Below are 23,217 nucleotides of genomic sequence, written 5' to 3' on the forward strand. Positions count from 1 at the left end.
AACTTTTCTCTTTCCAAGGGGAGGGAGCGGTGGCGGTGCCCCCGGCGGCGGCCGCCAGGTACCTCCCCCCGCCACCTCCTCCTCCCCCTTCGGCGGCGGTGCCAGGCGGCCGCGGGGCTTCCTGCTGACGGCGGCGAGCCGCGGATGGGCAGGAAGGGCAGCCGGCGCCTCCGCTGCCCTTCTCCTCCTCTTCTTCCTCCTCCTTTTCCTCCTCCTTCTCCTCGGCCGCCGGCTCCCCCCAGCAGCGCGGGGCAGGCCCGGCCGGGGCCGGGGCGGCACTGAGGGGAAGGCGCCGGCCTCACCCGCCGCCCCTGGCCATGGCAGCCCCCGCTTGCTGAGCGCCGCCGCCCGCGGGCCCCTCGCCGATGGCCGAAGCCTGGAGGCTGGAGGAGGACGAGGAGGAGCTGCGGGAGCTGGGCAGGAGGCACCGCAGGGGTGCCCTGGGCTCGGCGGCAGGTGAGGGACCGGGGCCGGGGGCACGGGGTGGCGAGGCTGCAGGTGCCCGTGTTGGCGTTGGCCCCGGGCGGGAGGGCGAGGGAGGGCGAAGGGCAGCGTGAGGAGGCCCGGTGCCACCCCTGGAGCCTCCCCGGCAGCGACAGAGAGGGTTTCAGCTCTTCCAGGCACGGTAACCCGCACGGTGTGGCCAAGCCACCAAAGGGCTTGGCTCCTCGCTGCTGGAGCCCTGGTGGCACGTGCCATCCGGGAGCAGGTCCTGCTGCAGAAGGCTCTGCTGGCCTGAGAGGCCACAGGACTAGGGATCGTGGTGTGGTGGCCACTGTGGTCATCATGGAGCCTATCCTAACTGGCATGGGTATGTGGGGTGGAACAGCTGGCACTGAGGACCTGGTGACCCCACATTGCACCTTGACTTGTGACTAGCCCTAGCCTGGTCAATGGGACTGGGTTTCCCTGGGGGAGCTGGATCACATGGGCAGCACTGCTGGAGCGTGTCATCCCAGTCAGTTTCACTGAAATTAATTCAGGGCAGGTGCATCTGTACAGCTGCCCAGCGTGAGCCGAAAGCGTGCTCTCAGAGAGTGATCAGGAAGTTGGCTCTGATAGCCTGCTTCTCCGAGCTAACACTGAGGTAGACACGCATTGTCCACCAGACACGTCCAGATGTTGGAGATACCTTACCAGGAAACAAAATACGTTACTGATTTTTCTTGTAAATGTCAAGGTGGATGGAACATCTAGGTGTAAAAATTATATACAAAATTGCATATGTTTCCGTGCAGGTAAGGACTGCAGGCCTTGGCAAACAGGAGGTTAGAGCTATTGTGTATAGGAAGGCATGGAGACAGGAGCTTGAGAGCAAACAGGTTGATATGGCTTTATAGATAGACTTGGAGGTTGTAGAAAGCTTTTGTTTGATACAATGACATCCAGTGGATCTTGGCAGCAGTTGAAGTAGTTTCTTTAATTTGATTGTCGTTATTTGAAAAGCAATGCTTATATCACTTTCTCTATCTTCACAAAGTTGGTAAATGCAGCATTTTCCTCCTCTCTCACTGTAAAATTCTTTCCAGAATGAACTGTTTTCTTAAAGACTGTTTCCAGGGAAAATATCAGCTACACTGCATATTTAAAATTTAATTCCAAATATTCTGGCAATTACTAATTATGATAAAACCATAATGCTCTAATAACTTTTACAATTCATGTGGTTCTGTATCCATTTGAGCAACAGGAGTATTCTCTTGCAGATGAGAAAAACAGCAATTTGAGGGCTCCCAATGCAGAACAGAGTTTGCAACACACAGGCTTTGTGGCTTCCCACAACCCTGGTTATGTCAGAGCATTCCTGGGCAGGTGCAGGATTAGCAGGAGCCAGCGTGGCTTGGCACGTGTGCAGGATTTCGCCTCGTCGAGGGCAGGAGGCAAAACCAGTGTTGGTTCCTGTACCATTTCCTCAGTAGCCAAACATGTGAGCTGCTAGTTCTGATATCTGTTTTTTAAAGCTGTTTCTTCTGGAGATATTTACTGGTGGAGAACATCTATTGGGTTCTACAGTTTATGTATGTACTTATATAATCATTGCTTTCTTGTTGTGAAGCAGAATGTTTTATAAACTCTGGAAACAAACTGTTCCCAGAATTTATCTTGGTTGAAATGCTACTAATCAGTAATAAAGGGCCCTTCTCTTCCTTTTATGAAACTTTTGTTATTGTGTCCTGACAATCCCCCTCCAAAATGGGCCTGGCACTGTTTACCTTAGGAGTGTAAAGTAGGTGTGGATGACTAGCATTCTGCTTTGGCTGTATCTCCTTCCTTCCATCTGTTTGAAAGACTGCACAGTGGAAAGCAGGGCACAAACACTCCCAGAGTGTTTTTTTAAGGCATCCATGAAGCGTATCATGTCAAGTGGATGAGTTTGCTGCCCTTCCTTTATTTGATAATTCCCTTATACATTAATATACAAGCTTGTTGAAAATAAGTGCATTTTGTTGTGTTACGTGCAGTTACGAAGACAAAATGGTAACAAACGTAAGTGTTAAATAACTTACTGGGTATATTTTAGAGTTTAAAAAAAGCGTCTCAGCTGGCTGCCAATTTAAGCATTTCAGTTTGTTAACCTAATTGCAAATATGAGCAGATTAAATTTCTGGTCTGTTCAGCTTATATGTGGAAGTAAGGGCAGTTGCTCACCTTTGTCCTGCACGTAGAAGACTTGCGTTTGCAAAGCGAGAGGTAGTTGAAAGGTGAAAGTTCAGAAATGCTTCTGACTTAATAAACACTCAGAGGTATAATTAGCGCTGTTTTATTGGGGAAAGAGAACGCAGGACGTCATTGAACGAAGAAGCAGCATTTTTCCTGGGAGCTAGTCCTGGTTGCGCTACCACAGATACAAGAGGATGAAGCAGGCTAAACTCATCTAACAGCTTGTTGCTGCTAGAGGGGTGATCCCTTCCTTGGATCTGTGCTTCTGCACTTCCTGTGTGTCAGCTGTGCTGCTCGTCTGACCTGCTGGTGAGCAAAGTCACTGAAGCTGTGGCTGTGCGGCAGCCTGGGCTGATCTCCCTGGAGGCTGCTGGGGCCTCTCTTGGAGCTCTCATGCTTACTAGGACCTGCACCAACCTGTTCTGGTGCACTGGCCCAGCAGGAAGCTATTTTTCTTGTTCTCTTTGGTGGATGCAATTCTGCTGATTCAGCTTGCTGGCATAGTTTTCTACGGGTTCTGATGGTGTTGAAGCTGGCATAAAAAAGAGAGTGGGAACATGCAGCCGGAGGGAGGTAAGGCGCTATGCCAGCCAGGAGTTAGTTTGGTTTAGGTTGCTGTGAAACTGTAGACTGAGCTGTTAAGAGATCTACTTGCCTGTTGTTTTGGTGTTTTTTCTTTCTTTTTGTTTTTTTTTGTGTCTAGATTTGGGTGTTTCTTTTTTTTGTGTGTGTCTGGTTTAATGAGCTGAAGAGGCCTGCTGAAGCAGTAGAAAAGTGCCAGAACTGATGTTAAAAGCAGGGAATGACAACTTGGAGATATGACCAGATGAGGTGGGAACAGAACTATCCTTGTCTGTGGCAGACATCTTAGATAGCTTAACTATTTTGTTTGACTGCCTGTTTACCCCACCTATGCCATGCCAATGGGATGAGTTTTCTCTGAATTCAAGAAAGCTTTTCGATTAGCTTGTTCTGGAAGACTGGGAGAAGGTAACAAGTAGAGCAATTTGAGAATCTTCTAAAGAAATTATTTTCCCTTTGAGAAAATGATTGATTTTTTTTATATATAATTCCTTTAAGTGGTAAGGAGGAGAAGTAGAAGTAGGATATATTCTTTAAAAATTGTGAAGAATAAAAATAGCTACATAGGTTCATTAAACTGAATCTCCTAGCCACCTGCTGTGGGAAAGGAAGCCAGTCTTTCAGGAAACTTTTTTTTTTTTTTTTTTTTTACTGCAATATACGTAAGTAAAATAACATGATAGATTTCATCTTAAAATAACGTGATAGATTTTACCCTCATGTTGCATATGCCTGCCATACAGATTCTTACTCAGGGAAGTCACAGAGAACACTGGATTTTTACTGGATATTTTTCTTTTTTATTTTATGATTATAATCTTCTTGTTTAGCTTGTTTTTAATGAAGTGAATAACGAAAAAGAAAACAAAACAACCTAAAATCCTCTTTCCCATAGACTTGCATGCTTTATCCAGTCTAACTTTGGATACCTTCCTGTTTCGGTGAGCTTTTTATTTTATGAGTACAGACTCAAATAAAGAAACTTTATAGTGAGTAAGTGAGTATAGTAAATGTTAGTTTTGAAATGCATTGGTTAATTGTGTGTCTGAGCACAAAAGGCTTGCCACATTAGGAGTGAAAGAGAGTCTCAGTATTCTGGTGTTATCTAAAGTGCACACGCAATTTTAAACATGTTTAGTATCTATATTATTTCATTTTGAATTCTGGTCAGCGTTCCTAGAGAAAGAGTAGTCTGTTATGGATGTAGCAGATATTTCCGTACTTGACATTAAAAAAAAAAAGAAAGCCAAATATAGAAGTCAGTAACAAAAACTGAGTTCATAATGAAGAGCTATTGTGATTTGTACTGTGTGTGTATTAAAAAGTATAGATGGTCATTAATACAAGGAAAGGCTTTGATTTAATTTAATATCGCTCTTTTTTTATCATAAATTCTTGTCTGTGGCTTGTTCCTATGTATTGGGTGTAAATTTTGCACACAACTTTTGCTATGCTGACTGAGACATCTCTGGTCGTTTTTTTGTTTCTGCTTCTCTACAGTATTTCAAGTGTTTTCTGGAACTTTTTCAGCTCTAGTGGGCAATTTCAGATTATGGGTGGGATTATCTATTTCTGGTTGGTTGATTGACTGAATGCTTTGGTTTTTAGCCAAAACAAGATCTAGTTCACAGTTGGATCAATACTTTACGGTCCCACATCAAACTGGTGCTGACTTGTTTTGGAAGCTGAGAACAATGAGCTGTATCCAATCTAACAAATTCAGGTTAAATATTTCCCTGCTCAACATGCTGAAAAATTACTGGGGTACGTTTGTGTAGTGTGGCTGATAAAATTCAGTGAATGGTAATTTGCAGGCATCACGGACTTTTTTTCAGATAAGAATTTGATACAAGAACACTCAGCAGTTGTTCCCAAGTTAATGCAAAATATGTATTCAGTCTTGAGAAGAAAAGAATAAGGTGATGTGAGATTCTTCATGAAATTCAGCATTAGAGATGGATTAAGTGATGATCTTCTTTAGGGGTCACTGGATCATAACATAAACAGCTTGACCATAGCAGCTTCCAGGGACTGCCTGTGACCCTGAGCAGAGACAAAATGTGATGAGGACAAAGGTGGCTCAAAGAGTTAGGTACTGTGTTCCTGTATCTTAACTAAACCTTATATTTAAGAAACAGAAAGCTCTTCTTCGTATGGAACAGAAATCAGCATTGTTCAAATGGAAACTTCATCATCTGCATGTCTCTGTCCTTCAGCTCTGATCTGGAAATTGTTCTGCTCATCTGTAGCAAAAGTAATCACTTATCATCTGTTATTGATAATGGTATACGTTAGCCATTATTCATCTCTCTTCCTAAAGATAAACATGACAAAATAGATCACTTGTCTTGAATAAATGCGTAAGGTATAGCTATGATCTGTCAGTCTGTCCGTGTGCAAACAAGAACTCACAAAAAGTTTGAGGAAGAGAGTTTGGGGGTGTTGGTTATTTATTTAATTAGTCAGAGCACAAGTTCAGGTGTGGTAGGGTTAATTGCCAGCTGGACATCGCTTACCTGTTTCTCTTGGGATTTGGTCTCATGTTGTTGTAGTCTCAGTGCAGGCTCAAGGGCTACAGTCCTGATAATTATTTGAGGCCCCACCACAGTAAAACACTTAAAATTTAAAGAGCACAAATAATGCAGTTCTTATTAAATAATCTCGAAGTAGTGCTAATATGTTGTATCATGTCGGTATTAAAAAATTACCTGGTTAGGCCTTTCCCATAACCCACCAAAATTATTGTATGTTTCCGCTAAATTTCCTAGCCTTGGAATCTAGCTTGCTTGAGGTAAATATAAGAAGCTAACTAAAATTTTTGTGGAATATAATAATGTAGCCCGTATGTGGAAACTCATCATGCTTTCTTGAAATTAAAGTGTGCTGTCAGTGGCAAGAAAAAAAACTTCTTGCAGTTACTTGGGAAAGAGCATAGACTGCACCACAAAGAATGTTGTGTCTTCTGAAGAAACAAGCTTTCTAAAAATAAAAGCAGCTCTAAGGAAAATAACTGAATAATTTGTGATAGCCAACAGGGAGTAGTCTTCTCCTAGCCAAGGAGACTGTAGAAGGACTAGTAATAGTAAAAGACTTAAGTGATGAAATAGATCTTCTTCACTTAGGTTATAGCCAAAGCAAGGCACAAAAATGAATCATTGCATAAGGAGCGGTGAGATTATAGCCGAAGAGAACAACCCATTGAGTGATGATTGTCCAAAACCACGTTGTTAACTGGGTGTTGCAATCAATCGCTTCCTGTCAAGGTAACAAGTAATAAATCAGGGTTGTTGCAAAATAAAGGGGATGGACAGCAAAGGGCAGAGTGAGTCAGAACATCGCTGCAAGAACCTTGAGCAAGAAACCTGGGCTCTGCCCATGGCAGGAGGTTGGAAATTGGGACCTTTAAGGTCCCTTCCAACAAAAACCGTTCTGTGATTTGAAGAAGTTTTTACCACAGTGGCTGTTGTTTTCAGATGAAACAAGTTTAGTATTTGTAAATAAAATTGTAAATAGTTACTTTTGACTGTATAGCCTTGACTTAAAATCTGGAAACAACAGAGAGGTGGTATTAACCCTCTTTCTGTGAAAAGTTAATGTAGTTCTGAGCATGCAGTTTCAATAAGTATTTCATACAATATGTGCAGCATGAATTTTTATTTTGATAGTGCTTAAAGCCATATGACATAAATATCTCCCATTGATGCTTATCATCCCTAGTTAAATACAGTGCTTTGCATAGGGCATTGTATAATGTCCTTGCTCTGATGATTTTGTGGCTCAGAAGTGTGGCAGCCTTGGCTGGAAGTGAGCTTTGGGGCTCACCTAGTCCAGTCTCCGGCTTGAAGCAGGACTATTACCAAGACTAGATCCATCCACCAAGGCTTCCTCTAGTCATGTCATGAATAGTCTCCCAAAAGAGAAGGATTTACAGCCTCTGCATGCAGCCTGTTCCAGCCCTGCATTACCTCCGAGTAAAGGAATTTTTACTCACTTAAAGCCTGAACCTCCCACGCCACAGTTGTGACTGTTGCCCCTTGTTATATTGTCTGCTAATACCAGGAAGAGTTTGCATTTGTGATCTTTGTTACTCCCCTTCAGGCAGCTGTGTAGATAGCTTGTTTTAGATAGTTCGTTTGCCTCCTCTTTGCTCATCTAAAATAGCCTGGACCCTTCAACCTTACCGTTGGGCAGTCCTGCCTCACATATTCAGTTTTTCAACTGGAGTAGAAGCATCAGCTGGATTTCTAGACAAGATTTTTACTCTTCCCTTGAAAAATAGCGTGCACAAAGTTACTGAAGCATTCCAACTGCAGACTTGAGGAGACCATATATCATCTGTTGATCCATGCTTTATGCTTGGCAACCATCCTTCCCCTCAGTGAAAGACAAACTTAAGTTTTGGGGGAAAGCCTAGATTTAGCAGATGATGAGACAGAGCAGAAAAACTTCATTTTTTTCCTCCAATGCTTTACGAATTTTGAAAGACACAGACTTCTATGGATATCAATATTAAGTTGATCATCCGATGTAGTGCTGTGTTACGCTAACTGCTTCAGGTGTTGTAAATCAGCACTTCTGTATGGACTGGACTTGTTATTCTAAAAACATCAATTTGACATTCTGACTTGAGAATTAAGGATCTTTTAACAAGATTTAATGGAATTCCATATAAGATGCTTTGAAGATGAACTTAACTGGTCTGTGAATTTTTTCAGTTACGACACAACAAATCTATACCTGCCATATCGATACCAGAGGAACATGGCTATAAGTAGCTGCATTTGAAGCCAACCTGAAGGGCTCAACAGAAGTCAAGCTGAAAATTTCACACTGTAATTAGAAGCTGAATGCAACAAATCTCACTGCTCATTTTCTTTCCTACTGCTTATTTTTATTTATTTTTATTCTAAGCTTTTTAAGGGGGTGTTGCATTTATTTTGTATATGAATCACCACCTCAGTCAGCTTGTTGAGGTTTTTGTAGAAAATGTGATTGGATCAGAACATGCAGAAGATCTTGAATGGGTGATATAGTCACTCCTGTAACTAAAAGGATGTATTGCCTCAGACTTTCAGAGCCACGATACTGGCTTATCTATGCCCCATTGTGCAAACTTAAAAAACACAGGACAAGAAGCTTATAATTGTCATGCCCATAGCAAAGTTATGCTGGATCAGACAAAAGGATCATCTTGTTCAGTAACCTGGGTCTTACAATTGCCTACAAGTGTCTTCAATGAAGTATGCAAGAAACCTCTACTAAGTTTTAATTTTTAATTCCAAAAAGGATTGCTTATCCTCTGCAGCCAACACCTTAGAAACTTCTTGGAGGCTGATACGAAAGTTTCTGTTAAATAGTTACCCAGTGCTTTACCTTTCATGGCTTCGGTTCCTTTTTGACACCACTTATACTTTTGATCTTCAAATGTTACATCATAGCAAGGAACGCAATTTACTTCTTCATTATACGTAATCAATTACTACCTATTATATGCTGGTTGATATTTTTACTGGATAATCACTAATTCTTGAATTATGATGATGAATTTCCCATAAATATTTTGCTTTTTTAGTGTGGCTTTGGACATGGTGAATCACATTCTAAAAGCTGTAGGTAAATTTCAAGCACTGTGTTTCCTACAAAGGTGTTTCTGATGCATTCTGCTTCTAGACAGAATGTTGTATGCATAGAATAAGCTATTTGATTATTTTCTTCAGCTATAACATTTTGTTTCTATTTACATGAGGCAAGCTAAAATTAATGTAAATTGTTTTCTTAAGGTGATAAATTTATATTCATCATGCAGTCTGTCTTGTATTAAAACCCAAGCAGTCAATATCACAGATCTACACGTGAAAATTGATTCAGGTTGTGCACATCTGTGTTAAATCACTTACAAGAATTTTTGAGTGAACAGAGTGCTGTGATGTTATTTATTATTGAAATACTGTTTGCTCATCCTGTTAGAGTGATGGGACATAAATACCTGGAAACAAGCTCAGCATTTTGATAACTTTCACATAAGAAATTGTTCCCTCAGTGTTCATTTTACAATTGTCTGCACTGTAAATTTACAGTGCAGAAACTAATAGAAATGTGGAACTCGGGATCAAAGTTAGAGCTTTGGAAAAATCTCTCCTTTTACCTAGGGCTTTGGAAATGTCATTGTCAGATGCCACAGTTGATCTGATGGCAAATACTGCAAGCTTTGTCACTTGCCGTAAGGCTGTCAGCCTTTCAGGTTGATGGTTGGACATGGTGGTCTGGAAGGTCTTACCAAGACCTTTCTAGGCCTTTCTTGAAGGTTTAAATGATTCTGAGTAGGTCTGAAAAAACACACAGTAATCACTAAACCAGAATGATGAATCTCACCTGAAAATGGGGTACCTGAGAGTGTGGGGTGCCTGCTGTAGTCCACTACCTCCTCTGTTTAAGCAGGTCTAGACAGTGCTTGGAAGAGTGTCAGTACCAGAGTGGGACAGGTATCAGTGAATGATGAGATGGGAGAACACTGCACACCTCATGTATCCAGCAGTAACAAGCATAACTTTCTGCAGAGCACCAGCATCCGCTCTGGGAAATGCGTGGTATCTGCCACTGTGACTCTAGGTACGTTTCATTTCTCCAGTTCCTGTCCACTGGTTTGGGGTTGGTGGATCCATCACCAAGAACTATTTAATTGAGTCATTATGCTCCTGGCACCCTAGCAAAGCAGAGGTACTTATTAATGTGTTTACAGAAGTTGGATGCCTGTGATGGATCCTCTGTCGCCTCTTTGGCGTATGCACAGGAGTGGGGTGGGGAAAAGGAGGGGTCTGGGTGCACATGGGAGGAGAGCTGTTTCTCCAAGGTGCTGAGGAATTTGAATGGTCTCTGGTAGCATTACCAGCGTGCCCAGGAACCCATGGTTTTTCTGTGGTAACCAGGGGATCCCTTGTTTTCAGCTTTTCAGGATGCTTATGGCTTTGCCATCTTCTTGCCATTTGTTTAAAGCTGCTGGCGTTTGAAGCCTCTCCTTGGACAGTAGAGAGGAACTGCTTCCTTGAGGAGCAGCAGAAGGAGAGCCGCATTTGCGTTTATAAGACTGAGGACCGGGTGCACTAACCTGATGTCAAGGCTAGAAGCTCCTTAAAAATTACTTCTATAATAGCTGCTCTCGATTGTGTGTTTTCTGAGAGCCTGAAAGGAGGAGGAAGTACATTTGCTGAACATTCAGAAAAACAGATGAGAGGATTTTGAGAAATACTGTAATTAGGAGCCCAGAGACAGGCACAGTCAGCTCTTGCCTAGAACAGGGGGGCCAGATGTGAAGAATGAAAGGTGTATGTTTATAATATAAATGGTCATTTTAAAAGCATTTCTTAAAGTTGTGACAGCTTTCATTTTGTTCACAAAGAGACCTGGTATTTTCATTATGATTTGTATATGTTTACGTTTTGTAAGCTGTGTTGAAGTCATCCATAGCTTTCAAGTTTTAAATAAACAATAGCACACCAACCTGTGCATTGCAAACCATGCTCTTTTTTGTTGAGCATGCTTGAGGTTCTTACAAAGTGGTGTAAAAACCCTGTGCTCCTGAAGGCTTGCCTGCCACTCCGCTCCCAGTGGGTGCTGTTTGTATTTTTTGACCTGCTATTTCCTTGTTGTCGCCCTCTTTCATTGTCTCCTATTTTCCCTCGTTATAAAACATTGCTTTGTATCCTGACTTCTGGTCAGGATGGTCCTCAAGGACCAAAGGACACAAATGTGCATATTACATGTACGTGTTACGCCATAACAAAGGTACCTTGAAGAGGATTTGGTAGATGTTTAATGTTTGCCTCGGGGTGGGATGTGTATGAAGTCATCTCACACATCAGTAAAATGCTTTCAAAATGCCAGGTGACTCATGTCTTAAAAAATGACTTTTGGATGCTGATCTCTGCATTATCATATAATATGCACAACTTTTAAGCGTGTATTCGATGTCAATGGATCAGGGTTATCTCAGGTTCCAACAGTTTATTGGTATATGCCAACAATATTAAACAATTCCACTTTTCAAATCTTCAGACAAGTCCCTTTAATGATGTTTCTGAATCCTTTAATCTTTATTTTAGTGTAAAGAGCAAGAGACCTTTTGGAGAATAACCTGTTTTGTGGATTTTACAAAAAATCCAATGTACATGAGAAGCAGTTGTTCTGTTTGCTTTCCTAGAATTTTTTATTTTTGTGTGGCTGTTGGGCAGAATTATCAATGTCACTGGAGGAAAATCTTTTGTTAATAGGCTAATTTCGAATGCACTTTTATAGAAAATCAGTACTTGCTACAGAACAATTGAGGTTTAAGAATGTTCTCGTTAGCTGTCTTTATTTGGACTGGGTAAACAATTTGGGGATAATTGGGGATAATTTGGAGGATAAAATTGGCATAAATGCTGACATGGGACCAAAAAATATTCCATTAACAATCTATTGACTATTTCAGTGGTATCTGAAGAGAAATAAATATTGTTATTTGCCTGGTACATTTATTCTCTTTTTATAGAGGTTGTTCTTCTATGATTGAGTGTGTTTCAATCAGTTATTGTAATAAGCATTTTTCTTTCTTTCTGTCTCTCTTCATCCCCCTATTCTCCAAATTCCCCCCAAAATACAGACCTATACATTTGCTTGCACTAACAACAATACCTAAATTCCAGATTCATATGTGAAGGTTTAGAAGCTGTACTGTCAGCATCGCTGTCAGCGGGTTCACAGGATGAAGTAATTAAGTTTTTTTTTCTTGTTAGTTTATTTTAAAGCTGAATTCATTTCCTGTGATACAGAAGTGGGAATATCTGTAGCTGATACATTCAGCGCTTTATTGTGAATTCATGTCTCACACACATTACATAAGACTTGACTTCCAAGGGTATAATGTGTAAGATTACTCTGGAGACTGTTGTTGATTTTTGGCATCTCGAAAATAGAAAGGTGCTATTTTGGATAAGCAAATTCCAAAAACTTTGCATTGCCCCCAGATCAGGGTGGGGTTGGTGGAGGATTGTTGGAGGGAAAGGAATGGTGAAATCTGCAAAATGTTTGGTATCCAAAAATGATCTTCCTACTATATAATATCAGTACTTCACAAATAGAGATTACATCTTTTGCAAGTTATAAAATAGGTTGTGAATTCACAAAAATTGTGCATGATTATCTGAAATGCATGTAACAAAGGCTGTTTCTACAACAGATTAGTTTGTACCGTGTAGGTCAAAGGAAATTGCTTAAATGGTGGAAGTGATATTCCCTGCACTCAGCCTGAAATTGTCCCTGCCTGTGGCCAGGAATGCACAAGTTTTAGGGAACTGTTGTTCAACAGGAAGAGGAGGAAAAAAAAAAAAAGGCAAGCCATACACCTTTTAGAAAACTTAAAATGGTTCTTATTATATTTTTTTTATATTATTTATTGTTGTGTATCAGCACTCTATGGCAAACAGACCTAGTGTCAGACTGAGCTCTGTTGTGTTACTGAGAAATAAACAGAGCCTATACAGGCAAGCTACATCTCTGGGAAGGAAGTGGCAGTACCATGCTCTTGAAAGATAATTTCCTTTTATTGGGAATGCTGGCAACGTCAGTGAAATGCTTTTCAGAAATGTAAATTTTAACATTTCTGAAATACCTGGAGAGGGAGGTATTTTGTGGTTATATATCTTTAGTCTATCAAAAAGACGAGTCAATTGGTACTTCACTCTGTGAAGTTATCGAGAAAATTAAGTAGTAGGTTTCCTTTTAGCTCCCACTGTGATTCTGGGAGCTCTGCATGCTTTAGTCCTATGAGCCTGAAGTACATCATCTAAGAACGACATTGCACTGACCAGCTGCAATGTCTTGTCTAAAGATGTGCTGATTTGCACCTTCAGAAGTTGCTCATTTCCTGAAAAAAACACCTTTAGAAACAAATGTATGTTGAATTTCCTGCTTAAATTTTAGAAGTTACAAGTGTTTTAACATATGGATATGCTGCATATGTTTGATTGCTCACATACTTTTTTTATTGTTCATGGCCTTAGAACAGGGAACCGGTGCTAAGCTTGGTCTAAGTTACTACAACATGGACCATTTTGAGAAGCAGAGAACTTACACAGTCCTTCCTGTCTTTCATCTCTCTGCATCAGCCCCTCTCTTATGGTTGCTATGCGTGCTTACACTGATGCCCACACAATTTTGCTGTTGCATTGCAGGAGTAACACTGGAGCAAGAACAAGAGCCTAGAAATTCACAGCCACAAAAACAAATTGGCAGCAAACATAGCACTGGTAGATGTGGCCCCTGTTGTCCAGTAAATTCTTTTTTCATTTATATATCACACAAGTACACAGAAGGCTTTAAAGGTGAGTATAGTTCACTGTTAATCTCTTTAGCAATTGAAAAATATGGCCTTTGGATAATTAGAAGCTGTATGGTGGTCAGTAGGTCTCAAGGTTAAATATTCACCCAGAGGTTCAATGAATTCTTCTGTACATATTTACATGTTTGTTCTTTTTTTGGTTTTCCCTTGGCCATATATCAGTCATGCTTAGGAGTGAAGAAAGCATTGCTTCCAAGACTAAAACACTGCAAGAATGCTGTGTGCCTACAAGACTCAGTTACCGTTCAGTATTAAAATGGACAGGCCAGTGACATTTCATTTGGGGGGCAGCGGGGTGTGTAATCCATTCTTTTCCCCAATTTACTGCTCTGGAATTCAGCAGCATTCTGTAGAATTTAAAGAAGGTATAAAAACTGTCTGCCCTTATGGTTGTAAACTTGGTGTGTGTCCTGGTTTTGTGGCCTTTTGGAGGGCAGGGAAAGCTATACGTTAAACTAAATGAGAAAAATTTCTTCAAAGCCTCTCATTAATCTCTCCTCATGCTTCCTGCCTTTTAAACAACTGATAAGGGACTCTGCTGCTACAATACTGAAATATATAGATAAGTGTTCGGTCTTGCAGTTTTTATTGTATAGCAGTTCCTAATCAAACTGAATGAAATTTACAGTAGATTCCGTACCCTGGAACTGATTTGCATTGTTACGACTCCTTACCCAAGAGGAGTGCTATAAAGAAGCAGGAGTCTCTGAGAGCCACATCCCACCTTAACGAAATGGAAGGCAGAAATACGGCAATACCGGAGGCCGCTATAGCTTATCTCAGTGCAAATAAAACAAGCACTGCAAATCCTGCACAGCTGCAGATCTTTTGCCCAGGGAACGTGCAGTTTTGTTTGAGGTTGGGCCTTATGTACACTGACAACTTGAAGTGGAAATTTGGGGCTGTTTGATCTGGTGCAGTTGGCTAACGGGAACTGTTGCGAAGTGATCAGCTGGGTCAGCTGGTCAAGATTACAAAAATGAAGTTGCTAATGTAATGGTAGTAGCCATTGTATTTCTGCATGATGTCTTGTTAAGGTTGCTGCATCATTTTTAGTGCCTAGCTTCTTTAAGGCCTAGAAGCTTACAAAAGTATGCTCCTTGGGGACTGGGGCATGTGGGTTGGAGCAATTTGTTTAGTCACTTTCAACAATTGCCTGTTCTGAGAATGACTTCTCTGTAGTTTTTGTATTTTGGTGTTGCCAGCACCACTGGCAACAGTACTGCTTAAAAGCCCACTGTTTCTGTTGCCTGTTTTTTTTTTTTACAGAGGCTTGACATTGCTGCAGAAGTATTGTTACAAGCATCTCCTACTACTTTTCATTATGAAACCACTGCAGTGCCATGGTGGGCTAAAGACAATAGAGACAGACAAGCTTGCTGTAATGGAAATCTCCTCCTGGAGAGTGTCGGGATGTCCTGCCCCCTCTGGCGGCTGCTCCATTCAAGAGCCATAGTTAGGATTAAAATACAGTATTTACCCGAAGTGGACATAGTGTGTGCCTCCCTTTGTCCTCTTCGGCCAATTCAGCTTCTTTTAAAAGAGCTTGAGCTGAGGGATTAAGGGTAGGAAGTTGGATCTGTGTGTGCAGAGGTTACTGCGTTGGAAGCTCCCCACTCTACTTTGCAGGTTGAAAGCAGCAGAATGTCTGTTAGTTTTCCGCTCCTTTTTCAACAGCGTTTCGTGTTTACACTTAAATTTTTTTCTAGTGAGAGCACACTTTTCAGTAGAAGTCACTCTTAGCAACAAGATGCTTTGGAGAATATTGCACAATAAACAGAGAAAAACAATGGCTCTCTTTGGTACGAGTTGCCTTTTCCCCTTTTCTTTGCTTGTCTTCCAAAGGCAAGAGGCGTGACTTAAAAGCTATTGTTTTCTGCTTTGGTGGTCTTTTTGGCAAAATCTTCAGCTATTCTGGGTTTGTGGAACGACTGAAATAAAGTGTGTCAGTTATTTTTCTCCTGATGGTTATGTTTATATTTTCCTCAAGAAGAAAAATTGTTCTGTCAAAATAAAAGCAAACAAACAAGATAATTTTCCCATGCTTGAAGGCTAAAAAAGTCTCCAGTTAAAGAAACCTGACCCTTTCTAAAAGCAACTGGAATATGACATATATGTCTGCTGCTCAGTTTTGAATGCTGAAAAAAGGCATAACATGTCCATGCTACTGATGAAATATACACAGTATGATTTTCTAAATAAACACCAGATTTGCCAAACAGTTGTGGTATGAATAGCAGATCTTTGTGTCCTGATGTTTTCCTTGATTCTTCTGCAGCGTTTAAAACTTGGCACTGGTCTTCCCAACCTCAGCCAGAAGTCTCTGACTTCTTCCGCCTCATCTGCTCCACCTGCCAGCTCCTTGACTTCTTGCGCTGTATCCTGCTGCTGAACAAGGATAATATACTCGTCCACACAGGCTGTATTTGTTTAAGGGCAGCAAAGGTTTAGCAATTCGTACCGTATTTGACGGCAGCTGCACACGCAGTAAGGAATTGTATTACTCGAGTAGCACGGAGATGGTGAAAATAGACCAAGTATCTCATCTGTGGAAGCTTGTTTCTTGAAGGTAGAAGCTGTCAGTGGAAGCATAATTCTTGCCTGCAAATTTCCTGTGTCTGCGTGTGGACTGCCTTCCTCATCGTGCATGCTAGTCCAGTGCACACCCCGTGCTTGCTCTAATCTGACATGCTGTTTTGCCTTCCAGAGTTCAGAATTGAAGGACGTACGGTATCATACTGGGAACACATCATGTCCCATGGTGTTTTCTGGGAATTTATTTCTTTGATGTGAAGGAAAATCTGTAATGCAAGATTTGATTTTCAGATCTTTGTCTCTATGCTGTCTTCTTGCTTGTTTCTGTTAGAAAAGGTTGCATAAAGATCTCAGTTGATGAAGTAACATGCAGAGTAAAAGAGCCAGCTGTGGGCATTCAGCTGGGATTTGTATATGCATTTATATTTAATATATACCTGTATGTATATGCATGTACTGTGCAATATACGTTAAGATTTGCCTGTTCATTCTGTGTGTTCATGTTCTAGAGGTGTGTGACATTAGTTGAATTGGTGCTTGTACGTAATATTAAAACAACATCCAGAATTGCAAAATTAAGGTGCTAAGTAGAAAGAGTCAAGTTTGAGTCTCTTATTACACTTGATACTAAACAAATTTAGAATATTAAATTCATAATAGCTGTAAGCATGTACAGGTTTTATTTTCTACTCTAAAAAAACTAACTGCATGCTTGCAGGATTACGTTTCCCGTTGTTCTTTTTGGTAAGACCAGAGTATATGTGGATGATGTTCTTTCTCTGTATTTAGCAGTTAATAAAATGTGTAAAAACAACACTAATGTTTTGTTTTTGCAATAAAATGAAGGAGAGAAGGAAATGCACTGATCTGAGCGAGCAGGTTTCAGAGGCATGGCCGGGCTGTGGTGGATCTGCCAGTTGGATGTGGGCTGAGAGGAGAGCCCACATATGCTCAGTTTACATCTTCTGTGACTCTTTTCTTCCTTCTCACTGGTACATCCACACTATTGTACTATAGGTGGGAAGGTTTTATCTGACTGCTGTTACATGGTGGTTGTGTAAATAACTGGGGACGCTGGTAGCAAGCAACAGATGGCAAGCAGATTTCAGTAGGAGGCACTGCCTGTTTGTTTTTTTTTTTGTTTTTTTTTTTGCATACTCATAGGTTAGGGGATTATGTGAACAAGTGATGAAAATGGAAGGAGCTTTTCTGTGTGTCTTAGAACAACTGCTGCTGTAACTCTGGTTTGAGCTATCTCGTGCTGTTAATAGCTAACAGAGGTGCATGCAGTGTGATGAAATGGAGATCGCTGTGAGTCAGAAAGACAATGAATTATACGCTCTGTGGCTATGACAGTTCAATAGGAGCACCTGTGGATGGAAAAAGCATTAGTATTCCTTTGGGCACTGTTGACATGATCTTTTTTACCACTTTATCAAAACGTAATCAAATGAGCATGTAAAACTTGGGAGAAGAGAATATTTCTTCTGTACATGAGATAAAACTATACGAACAAACATGCTAATAAAAGAAGAAGAAATTCTAGCTCAAGTGCGGAGCTTAGGGTTCAAAATACAGTCTGTAAGTATGATTTTTTTTTAAGAAGACTCTTACTCGTCAGGGTAGGGAAGCTTTTCAGTAAACTGTTACTAAGGGGGGGGAATATAGCTTTCTCTTGACTAGATACACAGATGGAACCAGAAGCAAAATCACAATGGTCAGAGTTGATTATATATAGGTGTAAGAACACCCTTCTAATCGCATAGTCGATCTTTTTGTTACAAATGATAAAAAAAAAAACCTCTAACTTTAGAAAATACACATTTTAGGAGGACACAAGTCTCACTTTTTTCTATCATTTCAAAAATCTTGCGGTAAGAGATGTTCTGGACTTACAACATAACTGAGCGTGTGAATTCTAATAACGCTGTTTTATGATGCTTGTTTGATGAATCTTGCTCTTAGAAGTGTTTTCTACTTTCTTTTTGTATCAGAGCTTTCAGAAATCAATCAAGATGTAGAAACGTATCTGGAGATGGTTCTAGGAACTTATAAATTGGTCAGCAAAAGCAGTTTATCTGAGTTCATGTGATTGTACTGTGTAGATGTTTGTTGCTGGTCAATGTCATTAGTGCAGATAAGCTGCTTGAAGTAGTCATTGAATAAACAAAACCCTTTCTGAAAGCACAGAAATATCCCGTATCTAGAACACACCGAAGTCGAAGAGTTAATGACGGGGCTGCACTGGATTCAGTGTATTTGCAGATGTTGCTGCAACCAACTGCTGATTTTTCTCCCATCCTGTCAGGGAACTCTGCCAGCCATGATTCATGGAATGATTTTTTTGCGCTGAGTAATCTGTGGTTTTGCTTTTTTCCTCTTCCCTCCCTCTTATTTTTACCCTGAACTAAAGTCTTATTCATTTTAGCTAAAGGGAGGGGAAGCTTCTAAAGCATTAAAACAAAACATGAAATACACACTGTTTGGAATAGAGGAATTTTAATAAATATTAAGCTTGCTGTGATTTTACTTTTTCTCAGGCAGAACAGTGCAGTGTAGAAAAACAGTTTTATGACAGAATCAGCTTTTGGTTTTGCTAGTCATATGGTGTGACAGTTCTTTTAAGACTTTTGTGCTAGTGTTGCTAAAGAACATCCAAGTTTTGTGCTGATACTATGCCTCCTTTCTCACAGATCGCTCTGAAAGAAATAAACCAGACTGCCGCTCTTCAGGGTAAGAACCATATTCCTGTGTTTATTCTTCCCTTCTTTTCCTTTTTTTCTTTACTTTCTTTCCTTTTATGGGATGAATTAGGAAATTAGCCAAAAAATAAAAATGCCTTTCTTCAACTTCTCTGTTCTGGTAACAGTAAGAACATACCCAAATAACTTTGATAAAGGTAATTGTTTAATATTCCTTAATTTTTCAAGTAATTAACCAGGTTCACTACACTGTAACTCTGAGCGCTTCAAGTCCGAAAGGCTTGTTTATGTATCATGTACAGGGTTGTTTTGTAAAACTGTGATTTAGGATAAGAAGCACTTACAACTTTTGCTTCTGTGTTCTTTGGAGCGTTTGCTTTTGTAGCAGGGAAGATAAGTCTTGGCTCAGTCAAGAATAGCAACACTTAACTCTGATCCTATCATACCTAAGGTTTCAAAATTGGATGAAACAAACAAACAGGTATTGAGCAAAACACACGTGTGTGCACGCATTTTATTTTTATCCAGAATTTCCATCAGGAATTGCCATAGACTTCCAAAGCTATTGATTTGTAAGGCCACATTTTCCCTTAAGCTTCTGAAAATTCTCTAGTTCTCCTCCTTGTTATCCTTTCATTTGAGGAAAACAAAACAACAACAAACCATCTCTTTCCCTTTTGCCTTATTTCCAAACTCTTCAGTCAATTATTCTCCAAGGAATAAGATCTCCATATCTCTTGGTGGATAATGGGATTTTAATGAAGTTTGGTGATTGAGCAGAGAAGCTAGCAGTGGCTCACCCTTGTGAAACGCCTTTCCAAAGGACACTGCTGGTGTCCAGCCTTCTGACATGACATGACCTTTTAATTTTATTTTAGTCTCATTTTTTGTTGTTGTTGTTACTACATGTTTACGGTACACTGGGGTAGTTTTCATAGTCAGAAGAACAGAGGGAACTGTAAGCAGCAACTTGTAGCACAGCTGATGTGCTGTATCTACCACACATTGTAATGGAAGAGAGGGTGCCTGTCTCTTCCCTCCCAAATCCCCAATAGCACTGTAGCTGTTTCCAGACATGTGCTTCTGTAATTGCAGTGAAATTATTGTCATTGTCTTTGATTACTCATATCTGCTTAAAAGAAAATACAGAGACTGGTATTTTATAATTAAAAATACTTATTTTTTCTTTAAAAGATGCAGTTGTTGTCTACATGCTTAAACTTTTATTAGGTTATGTTACAATAATTTCAAATGTATCCAAATAATTATCAAAAGGAAATCTAATTTTATCAAAATGTTTAATGTAAGGTTGAAACAGTTTCAGTCTGTTCCCACTTCATCTGGCTGGTCCTTCCCACCAGTACCATTTCTCTCTGCAGTGTATTTTAGAAGTACTAATTTGTAACCAAAAGAAAAAGTTTTTAGTTTCTCTCCCCCTTCCCCCTCCCCCCCCCCCCCCGAATTACAATTGCAAAGAATTGCAATTACAAACGTGGACCAACCCTGACAATAAAATACTGCCCTAAATTGTCTGGGTTACAGATTCCAAATTCTCCCATGGAAAGCACAGAGAAATTAGCAAGCTGCTCATTGTGTTGAAGAAAATGCAGCTTTGCAGTATTTCATTCTTGTCAGCACTGAACTTAGTTTCTAACCTGTTAAACATCTGTGTATCTTCTATCACCTTCTCAATTTCACTGACCATTGGTGTTACGTTAGTTCTGCTTTCCACGATGAGCTGTGTGGAAGAAAAATCACTGTTAAAAGGATAGCGTGGTTTTGTGCATGTCTCGCTGCTCTTTCTAGGCCAGAGGTGACCAGAGCCTACCTTAGTTACATGATGTACTCTGCTAATTGATACTGCTGCACTCCGTGGTTTATTCTGTGTTATCATGGAAGCCTAATCCTATGGTGACAAATTGCTGGGTGACATTCTTCTTATCCCTAGTCTGTCTGTATCATCTTTGGGAGGAGAGCTGCAGCCACAGGAAGACCAGCATTCCTTGCTGTAAAAACTGAGGGAAAACTAAATAGTGAAGCATCCAAGACTTAAAGTGCAGTGCAACACTTCTCTTGTATCATGGGCAGCGTTGCAGGGCTGTGTGAATTACACTGGGGACCATTTCATGACTTACGCCGTTTTTTGATAAGCTACTGCATCCATGACCTTCTGATCTCCGGAGGCAGCTCATGACAAAAGAAAGACAAAACAAAATGGCCCAAAGGCATCTTTTCTATTTTTTCCTTAAGCTGCGTGTTGTGGGATGGATCTCAAAAGTGCAACATAACATCCTTCTCATGATCTAAAGTTGAACAAAATGACCTTGCACATCATTGTACTTGAATGCAAGGCCTATTAACAAGAATTTCTGCACTAGAATTAGTATGAAAAAACGGAGGTGGGCATGGGGACACTAGCTGACCACATGAAGACACATGCAATGAGCCTTAAGAAAGGCAGATATTCGAAGACAAAATAGTGGGTGTAAATGTGGCCAACAGATAGTTGGAGAAGTAGTACTTTATCCCAGTGTTCCACACTCATGATACAAGATCTCACCAGGGCTTTGTAGGAAATAGAGACCAAAAAAAAAGGAAAAAAAAAAAAGCCCAAACACCACCACATCCGAACTTCTCAGGCTCTGAAAGGCTAGGTTTTAGTCCAGAGCATGATTAGCTTAGTAAAAAGATCATATGACAATATTTCTTGTGATTGGGGGGGCCTGGAGTGGGACCTAGCATAAGGCTGGTAAGTCTGGGGATTGGATGAACCAAAAAAGATCACAGGAAAAGGTTTTAAAGGAGGGGAACATTCACCAGATACTGCTCACAAAAATGTACCTTCGATACACTTACCTCTCTTGACAATTAGCAACTGTCCACTTTGCAGAAGAGATTGGATCAAGTGAGGAGTAGCAGAAAAGAGCCTGTGGATATCTTCATGTACCACTCTGCATGGATTTGTTACACTAAATATTAGCACATAAGTAAGATTGAAACAGATGTCCCATTAATCCAAATAACACCTATTGCTATATTAAGTTGTTATCTGGAGACATTTAATTTCATGACCTAATATTAACCATCCTTCAATTATTAAATTCCTGACAGTATTAAAAATGTGTCTACGCTGGCAACAATGATCTGTAATTATCATTATTTCTTGATTTTACTGTGAGGTCATGCACTGTTGGCTCTGATAGCTTCATGTCATGCACTGTTGTAACACGGGTCATTTAGGTCAAAAGAAGTAGACACTTCAGTCTTATGCCTCTAAATGTTTTCACTGCAAATTACATGATGGTAAGATAATAGAAGACTTCAGGCATCCGCATGTTTGCAGTTAATCCTGAACATGAGTAAATCTCATAAAAGGAACTGGATTAACTAGACTCTGTTTTTTTTCCATGTAGGATAAGGATTACAGATCACAAGATCCAGAAACACAGCTGTGTAATGTGATGTAATTCATTGTAGTTGCCTCAACCTTGGAGATGAGAGGATGAAGGTAGCTGAAGACTGCAACAATTTATTGGCAGGTTTAGTAGCGTATCAATCACTTAAAGTCAAATAAGAGATTTTGATTTTTAAATCTGGGAGACTACTGTGAAAGTTTGCCCTCAAAATGGAGAGTGTGAGGGGGAATTAGCTCTTTCCTAAAAGAGATTCTAGGTTTTACTGTTGTATAGCATACATTCTGTCTATTTGCAATGTACTAAAGCTCTTTTCTAGCTTGTCATCTTGATCTGATTGAACAAAATTGGTCTTTTTTCATTTAAAATATATCAAGTCAACAATACAAACAGACACAACGTTTCTTTTGTTCCTTTATAAAGAAGCACTTTAAGTAGCTGATCAAAGGGGCTACAGATTCTTTTAGTGAGCTTCTGGTAAACCAAGCTGTCATTTTTATGAATGGTATTTTGTATCTTACTTTGGTTTTAGGTTTTTGTGTAGCAAAATTCCATTAGCGAATGATTCTCTGCATTTCTCTTTCCTCTGCTATTTAATGTTGAATTTATGATATTGTGTTTAATAAATATTTTAGTAATGCTCCAACTGTAGCTTAAGAATGTGTTTTGCCATCAGAATTCATTTGTGAAGCATCACCTGAAAGACACCTTTTAATTAGGGTCTCATGCCTTTAACAAGGCATGTAGCGAGTCTTAAGGCACAGGACAGACAATATAGTGGAACTCTACTCCCTTTTCAGTTAAATTGATACACTAGTACAATTTGTACAATGGGTATAAATCAATATGCTTTTGACATCTTGAGAAAACAGACAATGGCAGGATTTTCTGTGTTGCAACCATTACAGTCAGTCTGCAGTAAGTCATTTAATAATTCCAGCTTCATGTA

At 40.1% G+C, this 23,217-nt stretch overlaps 1 protein-coding gene across 1 annotated transcript in view; it reads left to right on the plus strand.

The window, feature by feature from the left end:
• Positions 1–293: 293 nt before the first annotated feature.
• Positions 294–23,217, plus strand: part of SH3D19 (SH3 domain containing 19) — an 81,164-nt gene continuing 58,240 nt past the window's right edge. The window contains exons 1-2 of the mRNA XM_035547062.2: positions 294–456; positions 18,847–18,886. Coding sequence (XP_035402955.1) covers positions 366–456; positions 18,847–18,886 — 131 coding nt within the window. The 5' untranslated portion in view covers positions 294–365. The remainder of the gene's footprint in view (positions 457–18,846; positions 18,887–23,217) is intronic.

This window comes from Cygnus atratus, chromosome 4, assembly GCF_013377495.2.
Source record: "Cygnus atratus isolate AKBS03 ecotype Queensland, Australia chromosome 4, CAtr_DNAZoo_HiC_assembly, whole genome shotgun sequence".
Lineage (NCBI taxonomy): Eukaryota > Metazoa > Chordata > Aves > Anseriformes > Anatidae > Cygnus > Cygnus atratus.